Source organism: Melanotaenia boesemani, chromosome 15, assembly GCF_017639745.1.
Source record: "Melanotaenia boesemani isolate fMelBoe1 chromosome 15, fMelBoe1.pri, whole genome shotgun sequence".
NCBI lineage: Eukaryota > Metazoa > Chordata > Actinopteri > Atheriniformes > Melanotaeniidae > Melanotaenia > Melanotaenia boesemani.
The window spans coordinates 6,320,003-6,340,226 of NC_055696.1; the positions used below are offsets into that span (position 1 = coordinate 6,320,003).

At 37.9% G+C, this 20,224-nt stretch overlaps 1 protein-coding gene across 14 annotated transcripts; it reads right to left on the bottom strand.

Moving 5' to 3' along the window:
* Positions 1-1,383: 1,383 nt before the first annotated feature.
* Positions 1,384-18,096, bottom strand: aifm1 (apoptosis inducing factor mitochondrion associated 1). Of its 14 annotated transcripts, none has more exons than XM_042007552.1 (23): positions 17,836-18,095; positions 16,265-16,395; positions 15,868-15,985; positions 15,098-15,121; positions 14,568-14,708; positions 13,671-13,742; positions 13,461-13,529; positions 13,235-13,306; positions 13,018-13,095; positions 12,839-12,922; positions 12,349-12,470; positions 12,114-12,244; positions 11,001-11,091; positions 9,368-9,452; positions 9,200-9,276; positions 8,845-8,953; positions 8,643-8,750; positions 8,469-8,557; positions 8,247-8,387; positions 4,559-4,701; positions 3,143-3,267; positions 1,916-2,103; positions 1,384-1,830 (listed from the first exon to the last, which is right to left on the bottom strand). In XM_042007552.1, exons 1-23 carry the CDS (start codon positions 17,921-17,923, stop codon positions 1,759-1,761), a joined length of 2,358 nt encoding a protein of 785 aa, XP_041863486.1. In that variant the 5' UTR covers positions 17,924-18,095; the 3' UTR covers positions 1,384-1,758. The 14 variants fall into 14 exon arrangements, with proteins under 14 accessions (XP_041863486.1, XP_041863485.1, XP_041863483.1 ...); XM_042007551.1 differs by having other exon boundaries at positions 12,349-12,467; positions 13,235-13,309; XM_042007549.1 differs by having other exon boundaries at positions 13,235-13,309.
* Between the last annotated feature and the right edge of the window lie 2,128 nt (positions 18,097-20,224).

Below are 20,224 nucleotides of genomic sequence, written 5' to 3' on the forward strand. Positions count from 1 at the left end.
AAAAAAAAAAAAAAAAAAGCAGAGAAACAGGGAACTTCTTGTTGCTTTCCCAGTCAGTCAAGTCTTCTGGGCTCAGACGAGCCTCCCTCCCTGTGTGAAGGTGTAAAATGCAGCTGCTGCTGTATAATTCAAAATCCAAGGGAACTTTTTTTCTGTTTGTGTGGACGACTTTAAGCTTGATCTCTTTTTTATGGCCATATGAATGCTGAAAGAACTACTGCAAGAGTATTTAAAGGGACAGCACCCTTTTCATTGCAAAGTAGCCCCACGTTGCTCTTTTGACAGTTTAAGGTTCATATAATAATGCATTAGGATTTACATTTTCAGTTTTCTTTCCTTTAACAAAAAATAAATCCATTAGAATATTTTTTTTTAAAGAACTGTTATAAGATATAAAAACAAAGACTAAGCTGTACAATTCTGGATGGTTTTGCAGCCCTTGAATTAATTTAAATATAAATACCTGAACAATGAAAGTCAATATCAAATAACTAAAAGAAAAATTCTCAATTACTTCGATTTGGTAACACCTAGAATTATTCATTATTCACTTCTTACCATAATTGATTATTTTGCAAACAAAATATGAATAAGGCATCAAGTCCCAATTAATTCAAATACAACATATTTTGCCAGGACACATCCAGAGGTTATTTCTCTTTATCTGTACTGGCAGACATTTCTGATCCAATTATCTCACCCCTAAATCGTCAGACAAATTCAAATACAAATGTGGAAGCTCATGTTTATTCCTCCATACAGAGGAGGCGGCAGTTCAGCCATTTACTCATGTAAAATTAATGTCAAAGGACGCGATGGGATGTTGCGATGGCACGTGTTTGCCTCACACTTGAAAGCCCTTTCTATACTTTGCTCTGGAGACCACAGTGTCAAATGAGATGAAGAATGTGTGAGAATATAAAACATGAGAGCCACCGTAATAACAAGCCCCTCAACAAAAAGAAAAAAAATTTCTGCATGCTTGCTCATTTTTACCCCCGGACAGGAAAAGTAGGCCAAGCTTCATTTAGTGTCATTTTGTTGGAGTGAACAATGGTTTTCCTAAAGGACTTACATATTTTTTCAAATACATTTATCAGCTGCTTCATTTACACAACCCCCAGTTTCTGTTTACACCACTGTTTCAGTAGCAGAGTTTAGCAATCAGCATACTCACACTGTTTTAAGATAGAAACACTTTGAGATGCATGCTACTATATTAAATCTGTAGAGCTTTACACCCGGACTGAAATGCTCCGGGAAGAAGATGTGAAGCTTGATTAGTTTAACAACCACTGAAACAATCACAGCACAAAATGCAGGTCAACTTATCCGTTTATCACTACTACTATCTTGAGGCAAAACTGAAAACAATGGGTTCACTCAGATTTAAAAATAGCCTTTATTGCAGCTTTTCATAGAACAAGCTGCTCTGATCACACCGAGGGGGACATTTCAGCCTGGTGGGGGGGGGGGGGGGGGGGAGCAGAGAGACAATCACACAAATGGTGGTGATAGGAAGACAAGACGGTGAGTTCTCCCAATGAAATTTAAAAATCAAACAGAAAAAAAACAGACAAAAAGAACTAAAGCGCAGCAGATACAAATATGAAAATATTTCAGAGTCATAATTGAATTTACATTGATCCTCCTATTTGGTTTGCATGACCAGTTGTTTCTCAATTTAAGTGGCAATCACTGCCAGAGTTCAGTTTTCGTATGAAGAATAACTTGCTCCCCTGAGTGTCCTCCACCATCTTAATCCTCATGGATGTTGAACAACTTGGCCACCTCATTCAGGTCTGCATGTTCCTCTCCATCTTTGATTATCTGCAAATAAACAAATTAAAAAAATAACAACGACCAAACATATTTTGGTTCTTGAAATGACACAAATTATGATGATAGAACTAACCTTTCTTGCAATGGGCATTCTGTTAAATACATTCCACAGGATAATGCCAACCACCACTTTGTCTCTCAGGTAGAAGATGACTCCTTTGCCGTAGTCGTCCTTGTGCTCCACAACAGGAGGAGGTGTTGCAGAGGCCACCGGGCTGGTGGCTGTGTCCTCCGTTTCACTCTCTGAGCGGATTCCAGTCCCTGTGACACATTCAGATACGTCAATCTCAAAGTTTACCACATTTACGTCTGAAAAACTCATGTAAAAGTTAAGAACAGATTACACTTTTTTATTAAGTCAACTGAAATAAAACAGAAAATAACCAATCAAAGGAACCCTGCTGTTGAAAAGTTAGCTCTTTAACTTGATCAGAAAATCACATTAGCACACCTTCATACTTAATATATGCATTTGATGACAATGGTCAAGCTTTGCTGACAATAGTTGCTATAAAATACGCTTGAATTAAATAGTAATATGATAATAGCCTACTTTCTGTTGCCATGTAACATTATTAATACCATGTAATGGTAAACTTTGATGCACCCCTGTTTAAATACTACCCAAAGGTTTAACACTTCTAACCAAACAGTTTTAAGTTTATTAAAAAATACAGGTAAACGTATGTGACAGTCTCTTTGGCCATGAGTGGACAACCAGCAGCTTCTGCTGCCGTAAAGTTGTTTTTGATGTTTAAACATGAGTTGCAGACCATCTACTGCCTGGCTGACCACTGTAGTAGAGACATATACTGGCTCTTCAGAGGCCAGCTGTTGTTGTGGTACATGTCCACAGTGCACCTCAGGCAGGATGCTCAGGAGCAAAGAGAGGTTCCTATGTTACAGAATCCACCAGACAATTGCAGTACAATGAATGAATCCAGATTTGACTTATGCCAACACTAACATGAATGCATCACTGGCCCAGCTGCCACCAAACAGAAGAAACTTTTTTTCCTTGTAAGGATGACATTAATTAACTGTACTGTTGTATTATCAGTTCTTTAATGCTTTCCATTAATATGTAAATGTGACTGCTGTTGTTACTCCACTGCTGTCAAGATGATATTTGCCTCTACATTTCTCATTCAATAAACAAGACATTGTAATGTTGCAATGTCAACTGAAATAAATAAATGAATAAATATGGCTGTTCAGGACAATTTTCCTTTATAAAAAGGAAAATAATGTAAAAAAAAAAGCACTGAAATAAAAAAAGGGGGATAGTAAATGCTGTTACCTGACTGCTCAGTAGCAGCTTTAGGTGTGTCCTTGGCAGTGGCTTTGGCAAACACTCCTACTGTTGGTAGGCTGCTGTCAACGATCCCAATAGCTTCATAACCAACATCAGGACCCAGGTCACTCCTGTAAGGAAACATCAAAGCTTACTCTCCAGTTCAGTAATACTTTAAAACTGACAGCTGGTAAGTTAGCTCAAAGAAATATCGCCTACATTCACCAATCCTAGAAATAGTTTCACACAGTTTCATTAAGTGCCACATCTGCTGCATTTAAAGTGAACACTTTGAGCGAAAAGACTGCAGGAACATGTTTACTTTCTTTCTAATTGAGAAATTCTGCATTTAAATGTGTTTTGAAGTTTTGAAATTTGTGTTCATGTAAAAAACCTCATGCTTTGTTAGTTTGACAGTTTGTTGCTAGTTCACATTGTATTTATGGTTTCTTTTCCAAACAGCTACTATACCAAACAAAGTGTTATTCTCTGAACTCACTTTGTATTTTGAGGTTTTAGGTTCCTCTACTCAACAATGATTACACCTCTTAAATTTGTGACATACTGACCCTCACGTGTCAGTCATATTTTTGATTCTGATTTTAACAAAATACAGAGATGGCCCCCTTGCACCAACTCCATCAATGATTTCTAATGGTTAATACCAATATATGAAGATAATTAATCTCAGTCACACCTTGAATGGGTCACTAGTCCATCATAGGGACAAACAACCAGAAGTACTTACATTTTACAATCACCATTTAACCTAACATGCATGTTTGTGGACAATGAGAGGAAGCTGGAGAACACACATAGACTTTGTATGGCAGCTTTAGGCTACAGAAGTTCCGGTGCTATCCCTTCTGTATTACACAGAGCAGAGCAGCTCTGGTTTGGTGTCTTCCAGGATATGTTTGCTTTTCACTGGACTGAAACTACACAGTGGTACACTGACCCACTTTCTACCCACTTCTCAGTCAGATAGAAAAATTCCTTCTGGCTTGGTGTTGGCAAAGTCAATGACCTCCTCTGCAGGCAACAGAAAACGTGGAGAGTCATGTGGGTCAGTTTAAGAACATGGCACATGAGGCCAGATTATTTTCCTTAAGCCAGGAATGGCATAGCTGTTGTCAGGAAAAAAAATATGAATAAAGATATGAAAATATATTAATATATTAATAATGGGTAATATTTTAATAATTTTTTATTTTTATGTTTTAATGTTCTCCAGGAATATTTTACATTTAATGTATTCAAGATATCAAATCAATCATGCATGTTCATCTGAATTCTAAAAGCATTATCTCCGAGACATTTGTAGAATTGTACATACTGTCCCATCACTCATGTACTAGTGGAACCAGTGCCCTTAGAAAGCTACACATTAGGGTATCAAAGAAAACATAATCCAATCCTCACCAGAACATAGACTGATGCCAGTAGGGTTTGTTGGCTCCTGTCATGTTTTCTCCTGCTAGTCTTCCACTCACAACGGCATGATCGTGGTGCTCCACTCGTCTCCGGCCCAATCTGATGTCATAGAAACAAGCCGCATCTCCTGCCTAATTGAAAACAAAGAATTTAGGTCATGTAATATTAACTGGAAAGTGTAACTTTTATTCTGTGCAAAGAGCTGCTGATTAGTGTTTTATTCGAATAATAAAACTTAACTAAAAAGAGCAAACACACATGAAGGCACTGTATTGTACACTATATTCCAAGTTATTTTTAGATTAGGCATATCAAGGAAAATCTGTCAGGTAAATGCACAGTAAGAGAGGAACTATTAAAAAACTACACATGAACAGAAAGCAGGTATTTGGAGCTGCTGGTGTCTATGGAATTTCAATTACCTCTCCATACAGGATACTTAAGAGGCTTGCAGTTGTGCATACAGCTGTGTTTCAGTCACCCTTGAATAAAGTTCACAAATAGAAATGTTTGCAGTTGGCTCACAAAAACATGAAGACTCATTTTCAAACTGTTTTATTCACTGATGAATGATGTTCTACATGGAATGATCCAGATGGGTGGAGTTCTGGATGGTCACCATGTCCCAACAAGGCTGCAGCAACAGCAAAGTGGTGGTGGAGTTAGGTTTTGGGCTGGAATAATAGGGAGCGAGATGGTAGGCTCCTTTAGCCTTTCTTCACAAAACTCAGGGGCAGCCTGACACATGTGCAATATTGAAGATCTTTGCACACCCCAGGAAGCACCAGTCCTTAAATATAGGATACCAATAGCACAGAAAGCCAACTCTACCAAGTACTGCCTTCCAAACAAAACACAATTCAAACTCCAAGCAATAATATGGGCAATGGGCATGTAACAAAAACATGAGAACAGCACTGTCTTCTTCAAGTAAACCACACAAACAATGTGTCATGAGAGCAGAGACTCTGCTGATTACAAGGATGTCTGTCTCATCACTGTGTGACAAAAACTCTGCGAGCTAGTGGCCAAAAAGTGGCAAACAAAAAAAAAATGAAATAAAATCACACAATCATACTTTTGTGTTAAGAAAGCTTGATCTGGAATGAAAATCATGACGGGAATGCAGACAAAAAGTAACTGCGCAATTTCTCTGGATGGTTTTAACTCTGATAAACACTTAGCAGGTGGTCTTAATAAATTCCTTCTTCGTTTTGAGAATGTTGACTGTACTGAACAACTGGATGTTTTAAAGGGCAAGACTGCTGCTCTGCCATCTTTTTCCCTTGATGTTAAAGAGGTGGCTAACCAGCTGAGGCATACTAGGGCCAAGAGCCCTGGACCTGACAATATCTGTGGGAAGGTGTTAAAATTATGTGCAGACCAGCTAAGTGTCATTTTTCATTATATCTTTCTGCAATCCTTAAAGTTGCAAAAGGTTCCCAGGATTTGGAAACATTCTGTAATTGTTCCTGTGCCTAAGTGCAGCTCCCCTGTTGTTTTAAATGATTTTAGACCTGTAGCGTTGACCTCTCTTGTTATGAAATTTTTTGAAAAGATCATTAAGAAAGAAGTTTCATCGCAGGTAGAAAAGTACCTTGATCCATTCCAGTTTGCATATAGAGTGGGTAGAGGTGTGGAGGATGCTGTGGTTACTCTTTTACATTTGTTTTTAAAACACCTGGAAGGCACCAAAACTCATGCCAGAGGTTTGTTTGTGGATTTTTCATCCGCATTTAACACTATGCAACCCTGTTTATTGGTTGAAAATTGGTTGTTCATTTGATTGGCTGGATTCTGGATTTTCTTACTAATAGGCCCCAGTGTGTGAAGGTGAATGGAACGTTTTCTCATGTGCTCCCATCTTCCACAGGTTCTCCACAGGGTTGTTGTCTCTCTCCACTTTTATACATTCTGTACACTGACGAGTAATGTTAATAATAGATATATTCTAAAATTTGCTGACGACACGGCCATCGTTAGCCTTCTTGAGGAAGGTGAGACAGTACATGGACAGGTTGTGGATGATTTTGTGAGCTGGTGTGACAACTCGGTTTTATCTTTTTGTATTATTGCTTGGTTCGGGAGCCTAAGTTTGGTAAATAAAATCCGCTTGGGTCGTTTAGTGAAAGCTGCTGGCAAAGTTTCTGGATCACAGCAGGAGAGTCTTTTGGCCATTTTTAACAAAAATGTGGTGAGGAAAGCTCATTCTATATTAAATTCCTGAACCACCCTCTCCAGAATCACTTTATTTTATTACCTTCAGGCCGTCGCTTCAAGACCTCTTTTTGGAGGACAGAGAGACTTAAAGTGTTGTTTGTCCCTACGGCTGTTCATCTACTTAACAGTAAAGGCCTAAAGTGACAGAGTTGTTCTCTTTATTTGTTTTTAGCTGTGATTTTATTTAACTTATTTTAAGCTCATTTATTGTTTTGGATTGTGTGAATCTCTTTTTGACATATGCCATTGGTTCTGATTTTGTTTTTTGATGTTTTTGATGTGATGTCTATCTTATGTGTGTGTTCTGGCTGCAAAATCAATTTCCCTCTGGGGACAATAAAGGATTTGAATTGAATTGAATTTAATTTGCTGTTTTTTGGTAAAAAAATGTTATTCCATCTGACAAAAAAACAACTATGCTCTCCTATAGCTCTGTCTTCGTTCGAAATTAATCATGAAGGTCCTATTAAGTTTATATGAAGGTGAAGGGAATTTTATTTGTGTATTTTACTTTAGACAGGAGGCAGAAAAAAATCAGAATATGTAGTTTCTTACTGCTCATTTCCTGTCATGTTATAAAAGGAGGAATCATTTACATGCAGGACATCACACCATCCCATGCTGCAAAAACATACCACTGAATCTTTGGCTGCTATGGGTATAAAGGGTATAAAAACTCACAATGTGGCCACATTTATTCCCTGATCCTCATCCTTAAAAAGAAGATCTATGAGGCTGGGTGGGTGGCCATATACCTCCAAACAGCAACTTTTGGAGGAAATCTGAGTCAACTAAAATCCAGAAAGAAGCTACTATCCATAGATGTACAAGATTTATGGATGAAACAGTTGTTAAGGTAATATCAAAGAAGGGCTTCTATGTTAACGTGTAACTTGATCTGTAAACATGTTTATTTTTAGAAAAATTATCTACACAATGCAAATATACAGGTGTTCATTTGTTTCTTTACAAACTATTAAATGTTTTTAAAACTGTTATGCAGAATAATTTGGAACATTGTATTTTGAATAACTGACAATAAATTTTGTTTACTATTGTTTAATCAAGATTATCATATAACCTAATATAATTTTTGATCAATAAAAATGTAATTACCATCATTCTCATTAATTTAGGATAAATTAGCAAAAACTGCATATGCATAATAATTTGGAATATAATGAGTATCTCATAACATGACTTAAATTTACCATGAAAATTGTGCTGTAGTCAGTGATTGAACAATTGAAAATCATAACAAGCAAACATCAAAGAATGAATGAGTAAATGAATGAATAAATGTTTATTTCAAACATGCTAGCTCGCTTTGACCTCCGCTGCAAACTACAATTAATTCAACTTATTCTTAAAGTTATAAACATTTATTTTTGAATTTAATTCATTTCGAAAACTCTGACCAGCTTTGTTGTGTTACGCTCCAGATGGTTTAACTTACCACCCAAATATTGGACCTTGCTTGCAGCTCTGCATTGACTCGATATCCACCAAAGTCCGAGTCCACCTCCAGACCTGCAGACTTAGCAAGGTCTATGTTCGGTTCCAGGCCAACAGCTGCCACAATATGATCTGTTTTCACCTGCAACATGAAGTACAAGATAAGCAGGAAGCATCTTTCGTGTCCTGGTTTAAGCCACGATTAGCAGAAATGTGAACTTACCAATCGACCATCTTTCAGATGGATTTCTAGCTTATCATCTTTGTATGTGACAGATTTCACCAATGATTCTGTGATAACTTTTACTCCCTCTAGTAGAAAAAAGAACGAAATGATGAGATACAAAGAAATTCTGTTTTTGTGACCATTAAACAATTTTGAAAAATAAAGCCAAACCTCTCTTGACTTTTTCCGTTGTCCAGTTGCTCAGATACTCAGGCAGCACTTTTCCCATGTTGCCCTTCTCAGGAAACATCTGTATCACCTCCAATCCAGACTCAGTTGCTTAAAAAAAGTGGATGAGTGACAACCAAGCAACAAGTTCCATCTTACAAATAATTATTATTCTATTAATTTCTCAGCTCACAAGTAGACTTACATCTCCTTCCAAGGGCACAAGCCAGTTCGCTACCCAGGAAGCCGCCTCCAATGATTGTGATGGAGTTAATGTTTCTGGAGACTTTTTCCAGTGATTTGAAGTCCTCAATCTGTGGGTGAAAATGTTTTTAATCAATCCTTTTAGATGAGATTTAACTTTCTATAAAGCTTAGAAATTAATCTTTTTATATCATAAGCTGTTAACATCTTATTTAAAGACTGTCATGATAAATAAATGTATTCATTGATTAGTGACAAAATGCTGAAATAACATGACATGCCAATTTTTACACAAACCAAAACATTCATTTCCAAACTGAAACACAGCTGGCTCCCCCTTGTGGCTAAACACTGACCTTGCGGAACAAAGTCGTCCTCTTCTTCACTTCTTCTCCTGCTCTTTCAATGACCTGTAGATTTCTTGGAATTCCGCCTGAAGGCAAAAGTCCAAAAAGTTCAATTTCACCAGATTTCAGTCACACACAGACACTAATAAAAAAAATTAAATAAATAAAGCTCCTTACCTGTCGCAACCAAACACTTGTCGTACGAAATCTCAATATTGTCATCTAACTTTACTTTGTTTCCCCTCACATCCATGTGAACCACCTAAAATTCGATAAATACAAGAATGTCTTATAAACACAAGATGTTTTACAATTTTATCACTATGTTATATATATATATATATATATATATATATATATATATATTCACAAGATTCAGGAAACCTGTCAATATTGTCGAGTAAATTTGCATTAGGCTTTAAAATTCATTACTTGTAGTAATAATAACTGCATCCGGATAAAAATCTTATTATAGTAACAGAAAATGAATCAATCCACTGGAGTAGCTAACAGATCAACAAATAAAACTACAGGGAGTCAGGAGATGTTACAGAGGCCTGGGATTCTTAATTTTTAAAAAAACTGGAACAGGCCTGAGGCCTGTGCAACAAAGCTAGATTTTCTCTTATCCAGGTAACTTCAGGGGTAACCCTGGGTTTTCTGTACTATGAGGCTGGTTCACTTCTTACCAGGGTCAGTCACCATGGTAACGTACGCTGAACAGCTAACCTGCTCTGGAGCAGCTTATGTTTTGGATAAGAGATCATTGAGTATAAAAGCACCACCTCCTGCCCATTTTTAGACAATCCCGTCGGCGTTGATGCACGGATTGTAGGAGGACCGCTTAGGAGAGAAAGACTTTTTAGAGATGGATGCATCCTTTTGATCAAGAAATAAAGCCTTGTCACTGACCACTTTGAAAATGTTACACAAAAATGTAATCACTTGTTCCTGATTTAATTTCTGACCTTTCCAAAAAATCCGTCCTTAACTTGTTGAGTTATGTTGCTAACAGACAGACAAACGGATGTACACATTGACGGAGGTTATAAATAAAAAGAAAAATGAGGAAGCGTTCTGCCCGAAACATCTACATCATAACAAAGTGAAACTGAGTTATCAGTGTGCTTTCTGTTTGTATTGTCCAATAAATTCATATTGTGTAGTTTCACTAATTTACACATTAACAGAGTTGGCAATTTTCTACCAGCATTCCTTCCTGGGTGTTGCCGCGGCAACAGTGTTGCTTCTGGCCTGAATGATGTGTTTCTTCATATTGTCTGCTCCTCCATGGTGAAATTTGCTGTTCTGCAGGGTTTCTCCATGTCGCGACTGGTCAGAAGCTGCAGACACCACCTCTTTTACTGAACTGATGCAAATCAGAAAACCCTGGATTGAATTACAGAGTTGATAACCAGCTTTGTCGTACTGCGTATCCAGATCTTGAAAGCCTGGGTAAGTAAACCCAGGTAACAGAGAGAGATATTTGGGGTGTGTTAAGCACGCTTCGTCGTACAGGCCTCTGTTCTCTGTTTGAACAGAGATCACACTGCCCCCCAAGTCCCCCCGTACCACCCATCCCTCTAAAATTCACACCCCAGCCCAACCCATCCCTCCCACCTGATGGGCTGTGGTGGGGGCCTGTACCAGAGGCTTGTACAACGAACAAGCCTCTGTTCGTTGTACAGGCGTGTTGTCCCCCTCCATTTCTCACCTTCTTGTCTTGCAACAATCCAATGAAAGTCACAAGTGCCTGAACAAAACAAAAAAAACAAAAAAAACAAAAAAAAAACAAAAACATTAAACTAACCTTTCTGCATGTTAGAACAGCCACTCCCCCATTTTCTGCACTATCAAAATCTTCTGGCTTAATGTAGAATGATGGAGGCTGGAAGTAGATACTGTCAAAAAGAAAAGAAAGAAAGTATTAAATCTACTTGGCATTATTATCATTAAAAGCTGGTAAATCACACAAACTAAAATAATGAGAAATTCTTTAAAGCACTTGTTTACATAAAACAATCCCATATTGTAAAAAAACAAAAGAGCATGTGCTGACTTTTCAAACTGCGGCAATCTGTGGCATTACTGCTGCTGCCCCCCTGGGTTCCCGAGGTCCTGTGCTTCGGGGGGGGGGGAGAACATGCCCCTGAAAAGGCGTGCGAGTGTCTCTGTGTCTGTTTTAAACACTGGTGGAGGGTGAATGTATCTGGATGTTGGTATGGATGGACAAAAATGGATGAAGTGGAGGTGTCTATGGTTGAGGTGCCTCTATAGATCATCTATTGAGTTCTCTTAGAAGCCTTTAGGATGTTTACTGTGTCTTTACAGGTGTGGCAGCTGTTTAGGTTCTCTGTTAAACTTTTATTGCAGTTGTTGTGGTTTGTTTTCTACCTTTTGTTTTGTTTTCCCCTTTTCTATCTTTTCTCCTCCTATTTCCCATTTATCCACCTTTTTCCTTCTGCTGCTTCTCAGTTCCGGTCCAGTAGTTACAAGCAAAATGCATAATTTAAAATAATAATAAAGAACATTTAAGATTCAAAGGGAGCCCCATATCCAAAATGTTCCTCTTGGCAGAGTAAATTTGTTCAGCACAGTACAGCAGCCAGACCATCATTCTGCTGTCATGATGCTGGACAGGACAGGTTAGAGAAAAAAAACCTCCACAGATGGAAGTGATGATGGTTAAGTCCATCTTTTATACACACAGATAATAGCTGACTTTACCGACAGTTGTTAAACTCAAAAGGGAATGATTTGAACAGAAAAATAACCCCATATTATCTAATAAAAGATGACATCACATTGAACAGAACAGTCTGACACTTGTAAATAGAGATAATGGGACAAAATATTCAGAGACTGGAAGAATAAAGAATGAGCCTGAATAAGATAAAATCACATAAAAACCTTTAAAACATACCTTCTTTCTTTTCCATTCCACTGTTTGAAACGCAGCGTTTCCGTCACACTGGGATCATCAGAGAACCACAGCTCTTTAGAAAGAGGAGGCCTCATGTAAGGAAGGTCTGGCTCATCAGTCACGATCAGTACCTGACAGCAAAAAAATAATATATATATACATCAAAAAATGTCAGAAACAAACCAAAGTAAGGATGATAAGCTGTATTCAGTGTGCATAAAAAGGCTAAACTGACCTTGGCACCAGGGTCTCTGGCTCTAATAGACCGGGCTGCAGCGAAAGAGGCAGTACCTCCCCCAATAAGGAGGTAGGGGGCGTGTGATGGCACCTTGGCAGAGGCAGGTGTGGAGTCTACTGCTGGAATTTATGAGATTAGCGAGTAAGTGCAAAAGAGGGTAGAAAACAGAAGAAAGAGGAAAATGGAAAGAGAAAGACATAAAAGAAGAGAATCAATTCACGATCTCATTTCACAACTTACATGAACACACCCATTCACAGTAAACTGACCTGCTAAACAAAAACAAATTAACGTCAGTGAGATTAACTTTTATCATTATAAGTGAAAAAGACATGAGCAGGCCCGGAGAAGAGCTGTAATGAGAAAAAATGTAAACCGTGCAAATAAGAAAAAGATGTTTGAGATTAACATTATCAAAAAGAAATACAAGTATGGTGTCATGTCTGCCCACTTCCCCTGTCCAACTGAAGCTGGACTAAGGTCTTACCACTCTCTGCCACAACTTCAGACTGAGGCTCGGGTGGCGCTGTTGCAGGGGGTTCTGCTGCTGCTGCAGGTTCTGTTAGTGTAACTGGATAATTAACCAGTTAAAGTAAGAAAAAAAAACCTTCAGATGAGGAATATGTTCATCACTGCTTCCATACACAGGTCTGACTGAGTGCTTACCACTCTCCTCAACCAATGTTGGGGCTGGCTCTGGCTCTGAAAGCTCTGCTGGGGATGGCTCAGTGGGGGGTGGTAGTTCTGGCAGTACAGTAGCAAACTTAGACATAAACCTCTAACTTTTTTACAACAGCTGTAGAGTGTGTCTATGCCACACTTAGATATAATAAGGTGAGAATTGCAAGCAAAAAGAAAAGAATTATTCCTGCACCACTCTTACCCTCTTCAACTACAGGTATAGCAGCTGGTGGTGCTGCCTCTACTGGTGATGCTTCTACCACAGGCTCATGTGCTGGTGATGCAATCCAAAGCATAAGTAAGTATAATATAATGTTGTAAAATAAGTATAATAAAAGGGTGAACACAACCAGGATCCATGCTTTTCCTAGGGGGATATTCTGGAGAGTATTTACATTAACAATAACAACTGGAAGTACATGTCTTACCCTCTTCAACTACAGGTTCAGCAGCTGGTGCTGTTGTATCTACTGGTGCTTCTACCACAGGCTCAGCTGCTGCTGATGCAATCCAAAGTATAAGTTTAAAAGTTTAAATCTATAATAAAGGATTAAGATAACCAGGATCCATGCTTTTCCCAGGGGAATATTCTGGATATCATTCACAATATCAATAACACCTGGAAGTATGACTCTTACCCTCTTCAACTACAGGTACAGCAGCTGGTGCTGCTGCCTCTTCTGGTGATGCTTCTACCACAGGTTCATCTGCTGCTAATGCAATGCAAAGTATTAGTTTCTAACTTTAAGTCTGTAATGAAAGGGTGAAGATGACCAGGATCCATGCTTTTCCCAGGAGAGTATTCTAAGACAGCATTCCCACTAAGACAAAAGCAACTGAAAGCTAACAAACTTGTGGGTAAATTTCACAGACATGTACATTCTGAAGAAAATATCAACCAATACAGTGCAGATATTTGAATGACATGCTTCTACACTCTTGGCAGAAGCCAGCTGTAACATAACTACACACACTAAAAACATGTCAGTGCTCTACAGTATAGAAGTCAGAAAGTAACAGACAGGATTGATTCCATCTTGTTGAACAAATATGACAGCAAAGAGCCAACATATTTGGATTAAAAACGGATCATTTTCAACAATGTGACCCACAAAAAACACAGAAGTATCCATGTAAGTTTCCAAATGCTGCAGTGAAAATGTAAAGGGTTTGTTGAAGTGTTAGAAGAGAAAAATAAAAGCATGCATCACAAAGGCAATGGCACAGTTCATGCAGTAACCTAATTCTTAATATAGATAATATTTACACAGATAAGATGCAAGTTCAGACACCTCTGGTATAAAATATGTCATCAGCACAAAACTGGGCTTTTCCAGCCTGCCTACTTCACATTTTCTTGTAATGACCCGACTTAACCAGTTGGTGTCACCATTTACAACACAAATAAAAACATGCTTACAAATATCTTCAAATATATCACTTATTATTTCATGTCTGCTATTTTTGGCTCAAATGCATACTGTATACAGGGGGCATTTTTAAACATGCATGGATAAATTAAGAATGCAGACAACCTGGAGGTGGTTCTGTTGTTTTGCTGGAGGGTGCTGCTTCTGCATCATGAGCCACAGCTTCAGCATCTGGTGCTGCATTCTCAGCCGGTGGGCTCGGCTCCTCTGGCGAAGGTGCTGCTTCAAGCTCTGGTTCAGGGACAGCTGAAAAAGAAGTGATCAAAATTAGGAACCTACAAGTATACAAACCTATAAACTGACTCTCAAAGTAAGGAGTATAAGGTCAACTGTACAAAGCAAGTTGCTGTTGTGTTAATGTTCACTCAATGAATTTAGGTCCATCCACTAATGCAAGCAGAGATTTAAAGACTGTTTGTTTTGAAATTTTAAAATCTGCAGTTTACATGGAAATAAAGTGGAAGTTGAATCAGCTGATTCAGTCAATTAACACTAAAGAGTTTTGTATCATGGGCTCTGATCATTTTGCAAATGTGTTATTAAGTTTTATTGCTTCTTATAAACATGGCTGGAATGTGACCCGTTAATATTAGAAACCAAAATCTCTGCTAGGACATCGCAAAGAAACTACTCACCATCAGTCTCACTGGCTTCTGCAGCTGAAACACAAAAATAATCAAAATGTGACATTTTTGGCATGAATGTGTTGAGATTTCTCAGCAGAATTAAGTTCAGGTTAGAGGTGAAAGGTTCATTATCGAGAAAATCAAGTTGTTTTCACACATGACCACTGGAGACGTTTGAAAGAATGAGCAGAGAATTTGTCTTGGTCGTTTTCCGCACCGGCTAATCTTACAAACGCTACACAGGGGGAGACACAGTGGAGGCAAAACGTGATGTAAATAATAGAAAAATTGCTGTTTTTTTGTTTCCAACTAGTCAAAAATTGCAGGCGAGACGCCTTCTTGTGTCAATATCAATGCAAATTTTGCCTACCAGCATGGATGTGCTGATGCATGCTTTTATTTCTAGTACATTAGATTACTGTAATGCCTTGTTCTCTGCTCTCCCAAAAAGCCTATTTCAAACTTATAATTACTTCTTATTTAATTTTATTCACTTTTATTACTTTTTTAGCACATTATTTTATGAAGTCCTTTATGTGTATTTTTGTTATTGCTGCTCTTAGTTGTTCTTATTGCTTTTTAAGGTTATTTCATCTTTGTTTTAACTCCAGTGTTTTCCTCATGGGGATCCTCCAAGCCGGGGTTTTTGCCTGCTCGGTCTGGGGATTGTTGCTATGATGATCACACTTGTCTGGGTGGCTAGCATTCCTGCATCACCTCTAGAACATTTCAAGGCTCCAGTGAATGTGTGAAACAACTTCAATCCATAAAAAGCTCACCAGGAGCTGCTGTCTGGACATCTGTGACTGGTCCTTTTGTAGCTTTATGTGGTCTGGACTCAATTTCTGCAATGCGTTCTTCATATCTTTTCTGGTCTCCCCTCAAAGTTTTGACAGCCTGAGAATTTTAAAAACACAATACTTCAATAAGTCACTTCCAATTAGTGAGAATGTCCAAATCAGCCAATGAAATCCAGTGCTGACTATCCGATGTTTTAACGAACAGGCACAGACCCTGTGGATTAAACTTGATAAACCCTAAACAACGTCGTCCAAAAGTTTAGATATTTATCTGTCATCCTGTACCAGTACAATGAGGACTTTTTTCTTCCTCTTTGGTGATGAAAAAAATGACCCCAAATCTAAAATATTGTCATAACAGACTATGTTTACTTACATATGTTAAGCCACCAATGCCAGCTAATCCGACCAGGAGGGCATACTTCAAGTTGTCTCCACCTCCCCCCGCAGGCCCAGTGGACATGTGAGCCGTAGGCACTCTGATGGGTATTCTGCCATTGGTCAACCCTAAAATCAACAGGACAAAAACCGGCATCAGTTATCAATACTGCATCACAGCTGTGGTGCATTTGCAATAGCTGTAGATTCCCAAAAACTACCCATATTAATTGGACTTGACAGGATGATGCTGATTGAAATTGACTTTTAACTTAATATTGAAAATTGACTATCTGGAAGGACTACATCTTTTTTTTTATAGTTTATAGGTTATTTTAAAAAAACTGAAAAAACAGTAACTAGTTATTGAAATATGTTTGAGAAAATATTTTAGAAAGAAAAAGCAAGAAGAGTTGACTTAGTCATACAGATAGTTGTAATGAATCATACTGCTTTTTTATTGTCAGTAGTGCTCTTACTGACATCTTTATACAAAGTCCCATTATCAAAGTTATTGGACACCCCTTTTTCACTTGGCTTAAATGGAAAATGTGCATGTGAGAGCTATTGTGTTTGGTTTGCAACTAAATAGATCTAGACTGAAAAGCATCTGTCTAAATATTAGAAGTTGAGGATATCCAGATGAACCATTGGGGTTAAAGAAACATAGCAGAAATGGGCTGAAACAGTTGAGATCAACATGATAACAGTGGATGGAAAAAGTATTTTCTGTCAGTGTCATTCAGTTGTTTTTATGTTATAATTGTGGCAGGCCTACTCTACACTACTTCCATTACAGAATATGGTTGTGAATCCTGACAAAAAATGAAGGGGAAAGTATATGTTGTAATAAAATACAAAGAATGATCAAACCAGATATCATCATGTCTTTTTAAATAACGATTACAACACACTCTGGTGCCATACTGGTGGTACAGAAAACCCTGTGTTTGTAAATGAGGTTGATTATGAATAGAATGGAGAATAGAACTTTGTCATTGTAACAAGTGCAACGAAAAGTAGCACACTTAAAATATTATCAACCTTTCTCAAGAACTTTTCCCACTGGTATAAAACCTGGCGCATTATGCCCTAAAGTTGTTTAATGAATGTATTTTTCTTTTCAAAGTCACAGACAGGGGGTTAAGCAATTCTCCTGACAACAGTGGATCCATGAAAGTATGGAGAAATCTGACGGGTCACAAAAAACGGTGCAACACCTGTTTGAAGCACACTGCAAGTCAGTACTGACTGCATACATCACAAACGTGCATTGCTGTTGGTTTCTGGTAGATTTCACTTATTCCCATCAAAGAATTAAATGTAGTGCATTTCAAATTAGCAAGTTACTTAAATGTCTATTAACGAACGTCAATATTAGCTAATTAGCCAGTTAGCTTTCCAATAAAAATACAAAGGTCGGACTAGCTGAGGTGAGTCAAGCTAGCAGGACAAACCTCTATCTGGTTTAATGACACGGCGGGGTATGTTGTCGTGTTTAGTTAAACTAATGTGTGGATAGGAGACTGCTGGGGGGAAGACAAGAAGGTAACTTGTTAGTTTACTTACCTGCTCTTCTCACATTCTGCCGGCACACAGTTGACGAGGCTCTAGCAAGTGGTGCAAGCTTTTTCCATACAGTCCTACATTTCAGCATTGTTGCTCAGCTCTGCTGCAACAGCTCCCACTTTATAAGCCGTTTAGTCCGACAGAAAGCTTGTTGCAGTTACTCAAGTCCTACAGCCAGTAAGCACTTGACAACTAGCAGCACCACACTACACGCCAAGGCCAGAGACAGGTCATTCGTTTCAGGGGAGTGATGGGTAATCGTAAAGACTCTTTTAGGATGCTGATTGCCTACCGCTAATATGATAGCGCGTTCAGAAGAAAGATGGCGTCGCAGGTGACGTCGCCCTAGTTACAAAAGTGTGACATTGTAAGGACTAAAATACTTGACATTGTATTTGTTGTTCTTTTTGTGCTATACCAGAGTAGAAAATTATACTTAAAATCTAGACTTATTTATTTTTAGTGAATGAAGATGTAAGCCCTTTTTCAGTGCTGTGACGCAAAGTGGCAACAAGTATACCTTTTTTGGCTTAAAATAACCAGAGTATATGCATACATTTGTAAAGTGTATAAATCTTGAAAAAAAAAATAACAAAAAATTATAAACATTGAAAATAAGGTAATAAATTGCAAATAAATGTGATCCTTAAAGATAAATAAAAAAATCTCTCGTTCAAGGCTCTTTGGTAACTGTCGTAAACAGTCGTAAAGCAGATTTTTCTTCGTGACTTTGTGTGTATATAAAGGGAACTCCAGTGTGCTGCTGCCCCCTAGAGTTTTTTTTATTTAACTTGTTGTAAATGGTCATTTCTTGCTGTTTCACCGAATAGACACGAGGTAAAAACGGGAAGTGCTGCAGAATTGCGTGTCACGAATTTGTATTTAATTGAAAAACTTCTTTAAAAAAAAAAAAAAAAAAAAAACTCCATAAATGTACAGAGTATATGGCTTTTTAAAATTATGCATAAAAATCTTCACTGCATTTTCACTGAGTCATGGTTTAAAACTACGTCTTGTCGCCCGCTGGTGGTTGATGAAGACATCTGATAAGAGACTAAATTAAGTCTGTTGTATAGTATTGATGTGAACGGACATACATTGATCGAAACATACTGTTATTTTCATCACGTGAATTTTTGCTGATGACTTAAAATATATTCAAACACTCAAGGGAGCTTTGAGAGGCAGTGAGCATGAACAAAGAGTACAGAAAAGAGGTTTCTGATAAAAGCTGGACACAACCAGAAACTAACATGATTCACTCTTTCTGAAAGCACAAATGAACAATATGCTATCTTGTTTTTCCATAACATGGGATATTCAGACATAATAGCAACAGTTAGGTATGAGTCAGTATTTGAGGAAAGCTCACAAGACACCAGCTGCTGTATATATATATACATATATATATATATATATATATATATATATATATATATATATATGTGTGTGTGTGTGTGTGTGTGTGTGTGTGTGTGTGTGTGTGTGTGTGTGTGTGTGTGTAAGAGCAAGAGTAGACAAACCAACCGGTTACCTGGATTGACTTTGAAAGAGTTAACAACTTAATAACCTAAAAACCAAGTTTAATTAGTAAAGCTATAATAATGCTTATAACTAAGTGCAGCTTTGATAAATGCTAAAAAAGCAAATCTTGGGCACTGACTTCAAGACGTGATAGGTTGCCTCAAAATACAGTATATACCAAGTTGATGTACTGTCTCTATTTTTCTAAATAGGCCTGAACCTCCTCAGCCACCTAATCTCAAGAAGTGAATGTATACGGACGGGTTAGATGTTCAACATGATCCTGTGGGGGTTTTGTACCGGTCAGAAACCAACCAGAACAATCAGGACTCAGGAAAAAGTACACAAGAAGACGAAGAAGCATCTTGGACTGAAGAAACAACTGGAAAAGATGTAGAAGGTGAGGGTCTTAATTGTTCCAGCTTTTAGCAGACTATAGATAGAGGGTGCAGACATGATATTCCAGATCCAATGTCTGAGGTTTCTGTACTGATTAAAGCAGTTTTAGGAATTGCGCAGATGCTGGGTAAAACCATAAAATTCTCTGTACAAGTCTGCTTAGTATATTTTATGATGGGCCTTTACACAAGACCACAGAAATTCACCAGAGAGAACAGACAATGGTATAACGACCTTACTGGAAAACTCAAGTAACAGATTATTCAAGATTAAGTAACTAGATCCTCATTAAACAGTTTAAACTTTATGAGTATCCCATTCATCCAGTAACAGAGGAAAAAGAGAAAAAAAAAATGTAAGAAAACAATTAAAACAATAACTAAATGAGACATTGTATTCTCTCTGATTCTAGTTGAGCCCTGACTTACTGAGCCAGAAGCCCTGACATGCAGCATCATATAAATGA